We start from the raw sequence: 8,174 nt of genomic DNA on the forward strand, positions 1-8,174 counted from the left end.
AGACAGCATACACACATTTGTAGTCTGACTGTGTGTGAACCTGTTCTTATTCCTTTGAAGGAATGTGTTTTCCAGGCATGGAGCTAGTTCCCACCTTTAGAAAGTTATTCCAGTTGAACTTGCCCCTAAAAGGGATTTATTTGTCTCCATCCCTTGAGTTTGAAGAGCAGGAAAGGTTTCTTTTCTACCATGCCTTTAATAATGTCATGCTGTGCTGATGTTTAAACTGACCCAGTTGTTTAAAATCCTTTATGTGCTGCATTTTGAGAAACTGGATATGTTGATGTTATTTCTACTATCTTTTCATTATTTTAAATCTGAAGGGATAAAAAAAGCAGAGTGGACACTTTCTTTTTTTTATTGGAGTTTTTTTTTCCATTTTCATAACATATAATCACATGTATACTATTACATAACCAACATCATATTGTATTATTAAATGTTTACATCAATTCATCTTACCAACAATTCCCAAAAACCAATTATTGGCTATTCTGCTCTCCATACACCATATTTGTACTTTGTCCATCACTTTCTTCTCCCTCTCTCCTCCCCCTCCCTCTCTTCTTTCTTCCCTCTGTCATCCATCTCTTCTCAATTTCCCCTTCCTCCAAAAACTCCAAAAAAGGAGTTTTTTGTCTGCTTTTTATTTCCCTCCGCTTCTACCACTTCAATGTTTTGCCCCCCTTCTTCTTTGAGTTCTTCTATAGCTATCTGCTTCTCTGGATTCAAAATTCTAATTAGGCTTGATTTTACTGATTTATGTATATTTTTAAAAATTTCACATAGTTCTTCAAATTCCCAGTTTTTCATGATGTCCAGTTCCAAAGTTACAGTTAATTATACAGTTATGGAGTTCTTATTTCAGAGTTCTGTTCCACCTTAAGTCTATCTGCTTCAATTGCTGTGGGGGAAACTGATGGTGGCCATATTAGTCTTTTGTTCTACCTTAATGTTCAGATCCAAAATTGCAGTTAGTTATTCAAGATTCTGGACCCCCTTAAATTCAAACCAGAAGAGAAGCTGGGGCGTATCTTACTCTTTTGCCGAGCGGGGGGGGGGGGGAAGGAATAATAATAAGAAAGAAAAACAAAACAAACCCCTTCGTATTTCCAATTTGAATTCCGTTATTATTCTGTTGTTATTCTTTCCCTTACCGGGTCCGGTCTCTTGTAGCTGCTTGCAATATATCACTTGAAACAGGCTTGCAATCCACCAGATTCTGGTATTCTTCTTTGCCTCCTACTTTTCAAAGTTCTGATTTATGACAGTTGGTTAATTAAAACTTCCCGCAAAGTTAGGTTATCAGTTATCAGTAAGAAGAAGTGCTTCTTTTTTTTTTGGGGGGGGGGGGGAGAGGGAGTTAAGATTTATCAATTGGAAAAAGTTCAAGCAGAATAAATCTTTCAAAGTGTTTGGTTTCTTTTCAAATCCAAAACCAAGTCTAAAGTTTATATTTAAGTGGGTTTGTCATCTCTCTGCTTTCTCCTTTCTGTCCAAAATTGTTTTGAGTAAATAACTTTGGGGGGGGGGCTGGTGTTTTAACCCTCCATTTTTCCTTCCTTCCTTCCTTCCTTCCTTCCTTCCTTCCTTCCTTCCTTCCTTCCTTTTTGAAAAAGTCCCGATCTGACCATCAATATTATTTATGTTCTCAAGATTTCTTTGCCTTTTCCAGGTTTGATTTATGGCTGTGGGTTAGATAAATTATCTTACTGGCCTTTCATCTCTTCCAACCCCCCCTGTTCCTTTTGCTTTGACAAGACGTTCAGCATCTTGTCAGCCGATTCAAAAGACAAATCTCCGAACTGCGAGGGATCTGTTGCATCCCCCTGGGTCAGATGAGATGCTGTCCTCTTTGCCCCCCCTCCAGGGGGGTTCTGGTCCAAACGGACCTCAGAGTTGGTTTGTCAGACAGGGTTCATGTGCGGCTCTTGAAAGCCCACACACCCCATGTCTGTCCATCTAAATAACTTCCTGTCGACTCTCAGAGTGGACACTTTCTTAAGTGGTAATAATAAAATAATTATTTGCATGATGACTAGTTCTCACACTCTAAAATATTCACTTAAACTAGGGATAGAAGGAAGTTAAATCTGAATGTTGTCATAAATGTCCAGGTGATTTGCAACATGTTTTGGAAGATTTCTTAGTGTGTGATTCCTATTTTTCCAATATCAACCAAATGATAAACCATGTCCCTAAATTTCACCACTAAAATTAAAAGAACCGGGATAACATAAATGGAGTTTGCAAAGAAACTATGCCTTTTTTTTTCATTGACAGTTTAACTGCTAAATCTAGGAGGTCTCTCAAGATTGAATTCACCTTCATAGTACCTACACATACATCTCCCTCCTGGCAAACTTTACCAACCTGGAGGGGCATGGATCTAATGAGCAGGTGACCAAGCTTAGTTATAAGGACCTTGTCCACTTCTTTAGGCACAGGTTTAAACCTTTCCTAGATATCAGAGCAAAATTGAATTTGCCATCTGTCAGTGTCCCAAGTAGACTAGGCAGGAATCACAATAAGATGAGATAATTCTACTTTATTATAAGGCTACATTAATAGAATCTTGCAAATCTGAAAGTACAAATCTCTTATCTCTTTTTACTTCTGATTAATTATGGAAGATCATTTCTAAATTTGTTTTTCTGCCTGTTACTCAATTGTAGGCTCCTCCCTCTTTTATCTGAGTGTTCCTTAAGTGCTATCTCTTTGTTACCAGGGCATGATCTAACCATGATAGAGGAACCACAGAGAGCTTCCCCAGATCACATTGTTTCAAAGAAAACCTGATCAAGTATGACCACTGTCCCGTGATGGGTTCTGTAAGACCTGGAATATACCCATGACTGTCATAGTGGCTACAAACTCCTGATCTACCTCAGACCCCTCCCCAGAAGATAGATTGAAATTTTCCAGAACCATAAGCCTGGGAAAGTCAACGAATAACAATAGTGCCAACACTTTCTGCAACAGGTTTCCCCCAAAAGAGAAATTAAGTGGACGTTGTCTAATACAGTTAGATCAAGAAATGGGTTCTTCAGCAAGGTATACACCACCATTTCCTTCAAGGCAGGGGGCATTACCCTCTCCTTCAAAGAGTTATTAATCTTCTCCCAAGTCTAAACAAATGTCTCCCACCAGATACAGTGAGCCAAGCAGGACATGAATTAAGGTCAGAGATCCTGACCCAGATTTTTTTTTCTCCTGTTTCTTCTATCTCTAGAAGTTCAAAGGAACCCACATTGTCTAGGACATCTGGAACAATTCAGCACAAGTAGCAACTTCCTTGTGAACAATTTATCTGGCAGCCAAGGGGATCAGTCTAGCAAACCATCATGTTACTGGGAGGAGACAGAGGTGCCTAAAGCTGGACGGAAACAAAATTGCACATTTGTCATGTTATAACCAGTTTAGTGTCTTCTATCATTCCTTTCTTGGGTGGGAATTTGTTTCCCGTACAGGAAGGTTTCAATGTCTCTACTGACCTAGTTCCAAATGGAGTAGCTGACCTATCATTAAGTAAAGGTGGACGTGCAGCACTTAGGAATCAAAATCCCACTTTCTCATCCAGTCCACACATCTGCAAACCAACTTGAAGATGCAAAATTCCTTAACCATCAATCCTCATCTGTGAGCCCTGTCTCTTCAAATTTCAGTTCTTTCATATTTCCCACACTTTCTAAATGTTTGTAGCCAATTTTCCAAACTAACTGTCAGAATCTTTCATTTGCCATCAGCTTCAAATTGAGCTCAATGGAATTCTCTGTTTTATTGCAGTTCCTCTGAAACTTATTTCTTGGCATCTCCACACAGTTGCTACTCTTCTGAGAACTTCTAGTTTTCTCCATTTTTCTGGCCACAGCCTCTATTAGGAGCCAAGACACAGATGATTCATGGCCCTGGCAAACTCAGCTTCCCATATGACAGATCAAACAATCAAGAAGACTTCTTTACTGTCCATCCCATCCCAGAAGATACTTTTCTTGTTTGTTCAGATCATCCTGTCTTCTCCTTTGCCCATTATTCTTTCTTTGCCCTCCTTCTCACTGCCACTTGCTATCTCTTCTGTTGCACCCTATTCCTTCCAAAACCTGATTACATAGTGTTCCATCCTAGTCACTGACATTCCTGTAGTCTGTAAATACCAGTAGTAACAACACATACACACTTTATAACTAAAAAAAACAAAACTCCAATAGCACAATACAAAAATGTCCATGCACCACGCTCAACAATAGAGCTTACTGCTCTATTCTTTGGGGAGGGAAAGAAAAGACAAGAGCATCTATAGTAACTGAATTTCAACAATTAAATTTAAAAAAATTAGTTTTTTGAGTGGTTAATTTTTTAGGTAAGGAAATTTTGCAACCTTCAGAAAGCTACATTATGCCAGCCTGCAGGGTTTTCTAACAGGGGAGATTTCTTAGGAATTAGGCTTTATCTCTGCAGATGAAAGTACTATCATGCCCTGAAAACACAACAAGATTGTGCCAGGTTTGTACTTGGTTTGAAAACTATCAGGAGATTCCAGGGTAATTTGATGTAATGATTACAACAGTGTCTAGAAACCAGGAGACGGAAAGTTCAATTCCTGCCTTAGGCATGAAACTAGCTAGGTGATCTTGGGTCAATCACTTCCTTTTAGCCTTAAGAAGTTATGGGCTAACCACTTCTAAAAAAAAAAAAACTTGCCAAGAAATTTGAAGAGACTTGTCCAGGAGTCAAGACTGATTTGAAGGCATAAAACAGGTTAACCAAAAAGTTGGAAAACATCTTAGGAAAAGGAAGTAGCAATTATTTTTACCTTTATAAAAAACTTTCCAGTATAACAAAATGTAAAATAAGATAAGAGAGTCTTTATAAATTGCTGGGATTTTTCTCCATAGAATAGAATTAAGAGTTCTTTGTTACATTAATATTTGACAAGCTCACAGCTTTGTGCCTGAAAACATTGGAAGAAAATTCTTTGGCATAATGCTGGAGAAACTAATTTAGAAAAGTAATATTTATTCAAAAAAATATAAGAGGAACAATTCAAAGTCCTAATTTTTATATGGCAGGAAGGATTTGGAGAAGGGTAGTTAAACCTAACCCAAAACTCTATAGTTTAAATTACTATTCTGCTACAGCAAATTCATATCTGAGAAGAATTAAATGCTTGTGGGGGAAAAACATTTTTTTTTGTTAAATGTAACCTAAATATCTTGATTCTGGGATTGTGAACTGTTCACTGCAGTGCAATTTTGCCCCCAGACAGCTGAAGTGAAACCTAGTGAGCATACTAGAACTGATTTCTAAACAACTGTACACTATTTATTTGCAACAAACATGTCACTGCACATTACCCAAAAGCTTGTTAGAACATTTGAAGGGAAGAAGTGGGTTAGAGTTAAAAAAAATATATGACTCATAGGTAGGAGAAACAGATGCACAAAGTAATCAATACCAAAAACCAAGCTTGCTACTCCATAGTAGGCATCAAAATGTTTTGTTCAAGTGCCAACATTTCAATGATGTCTGCTAAAGGAAGAACTATCCTTTCATGATTGAAATAACCATTCTGGTAAATGCGCCAACTGTGACATTGTCAGACAAAGGCTTGAGATACAAAGGAGATAAAGGTACACAAAATCAGAGGTATTAAATTGGTATATAGATAAAGCACACTCAAAAAGTTCTTAATAGGGTTCCTTTCAGATTACGTCATTTAGATACAGAGCCGTGCACATTTTTAGATCAACCCTACATTCATGGTAGTGATTTGTGTTATCATGCTGAGTCCCATTATAATAGGGAAGAATAATAATCTATTTCAATTCTCAACAAACACTTTATATAAAGTATTATTATTCAAGCCAGTTACTATCCACTCAAAACTTATCCCTGATGAAATTGGTGCCAATCTCTTTTTACTGGAAAAAATGCTAATTTTAATTTCATTGTTAAGCGAAATGTGGTAAAATAATCATCTTTTAAACACATATTTTTAAGGAGAGTGTGTGCTGCACCTAAATAAATCAATAAAAATAAAAAAGCCAGTTGGTTGCTCTAGCGTTTACTTAGAACAAGGTGAGTAAAAGACTAGGAGAATGAAGAGGAAGTTACAGTCACTTGGTTGTCAAGAGCAGATGAAATACTTGCTGTTGGAATGAAGTTGTGGAATGCTGCTTAGCGGGGTGTGGTTAGCTCACATCATGGTGATATGATGAAGAAATCTCTTAGGGTTTCCTTCATATCAACTTCCAACTACCACTCCACATGATTTTTAAACTGTAAAATGGAATACACCGTGTGTCCCATTAAATCCTAAAGCTTTATCATGTTTTGGAGACCTATCCAATGATCCTCCTGGTTTCTCCATCCACCAGGAAATGGTAGCGATTATTAGATTTCTGACAGCTGAATTAGCAATATTGAAATACCTGAATTATTTCTGTATAATTAGCTTTTAATGGGAAACAGCATTCTCTGCCCACACAATGCATTAAATAGACACATTCACTAGTTTTAAATAGAGATAAAAAACTCCCCTTTCTAAGCCAATTGTGTAGTTTTCATAATAAAACTCAAGACTTAACTTGAAAGTCAAGAATGTTTGCATCTTAGTGGAATGCATGTATAATTACGTACATAATTAAGATAATGTTTTCAATATGGACGCCATCTCATTTATATTTGTCATCAAATTGCTTTGTTCCAATCTCAAGAGAGAGAGCTCTGAAAGCTGCTGTTCAAAAAAAGATAGGGGCCAAATATCTCCATTAAATAATTTTGAGTACTTATTTCAAATTATAATTTCTCAGGATTGTTGGAGAAAAGCCATAATTAATTCAAAATAAAATTCCTTTATGTTTGCAACATAGAGATTATTGTAGAAGACAATAACCAGTTAATATAACAACACACATCATCTCCCTTGATAAATATGCTTAAGGTTGATTTATATTGACAATATTTAAAAGAACCAAAGATGATTATTTCTTAAATAAGTTATGCAAATCTTTGGGACTGAATATTATGCTTATTGAATATATCAGTTTAAAAGAAAAAAATGAAAATGAAAGCACATTAGTTTTCTAAACACTAACATGGCCAGCTCACTACTATTATTATAAAAGTAATATAAACTTGAGTAATTTCAACATTTAAAATGTTATTTTATAGTGAGACCTTTGCATTAGATTTCGTAAAATGAATTCAAGTATTTCTCAGTCCCAGGTCTGCAGTAGTAACTAATATTACGAACATCTGCTTTTACTTTTTCAAATGTCTAAGTCTCTTTTCATTCATGTACTCTTGCAAATTTCAAATTGAAGTATAAATCATGGTGTCATAAATTTGGCATAGCTATTGAAATATTTGATTAGAAGGTGAAATTAAGGTGTCCAAACATGAAATAAATGCACTGATGAAATATGATATTTTGTAATTTAGTTCATATTATTTGCTTGAAAGAGTAATACAAAACCTTAACTTGATATATGAATACAGATCATGTTCAAATTAGACAGAGTGCATATAATTTTGGATGAAATGGTTCTAAATGGTTGCATTGCAGAAACCAACAAAACCAGAATTCTTGCACCTCTTTTGGTTCTTGATAAAATGGCAGAAACCTAGAAGAAACAAGCCAGAAAATAATATTGTACATATTTGAAAACATTCTTCAAATAAAAAGGACAGTTTTTGAGTTTTTTGCCAAGTTGTGAATAATTGTTTTCAGACTAAAAGATTACTTAAGCGAATGTTTAGCACTCATCATCTTCTTGTAAAATTACATTTTTTGCTACCATGCCAAATGTTTTTGAAGTTTGTAATATGCTTAAGGAATTAATCTTTATATATAAATATGGATGTGTGTGTCTTTATTTATTGATCATTTATCTTACCACAATCAAAAGCAGCTTCTTTGTGACTTGCAACAATAAAAAAAACCAATAAAAATTGAAAATATACATCTCAACAAAACAACAACAAAAAACATATTTTACAAATAGCATCTGGCATCCGCCTATAAACTACCTGAAGGAAATCTGTGTTTAAGAGCTTCTGAAATGAAATGAAGTGTCTGAAGTTGGGGGCCAGACATACTTCCTGCAGGAGGCCACTCTTCAGACTGGCCTGAAGTGGGACCTCCCCAAAATGGAGGACGATCATCCACTTCT

General features: G+C 35.9%; 1 protein-coding gene across 3 annotated transcripts in view; it reads left to right on the top strand.

Annotated features, from left to right (window-relative positions):
• AP4S1 (adaptor related protein complex 4 subunit sigma 1) overlaps positions 1-7,877 on the top strand; it is a 28,897-nt gene extending 21,020 nt beyond the window's left edge. For all 3 annotated transcript variants that reach the window (XM_032230379.1, XM_032230387.1, XM_032230398.1), the window contains exon 6: positions 7,501-7,877. In XM_032230379.1, the coding sequence (XP_032086270.1) occupies positions 7,501-7,629 (129 nt within the window). In that variant the 3' untranslated portion in view covers positions 7,630-7,877. The remainder of the gene's footprint in view (positions 1-7,500) is intronic.
• The last annotated feature ends 297 nt before the right edge of the window (positions 7,878-8,174 follow it).

The sequence above is a fragment of the Thamnophis elegans genome, chromosome 1 (assembly GCF_009769535.1).
Source record: "Thamnophis elegans isolate rThaEle1 chromosome 1, rThaEle1.pri, whole genome shotgun sequence".
Lineage (NCBI taxonomy): Eukaryota > Metazoa > Chordata > Lepidosauria > Squamata > Colubridae > Thamnophis > Thamnophis elegans.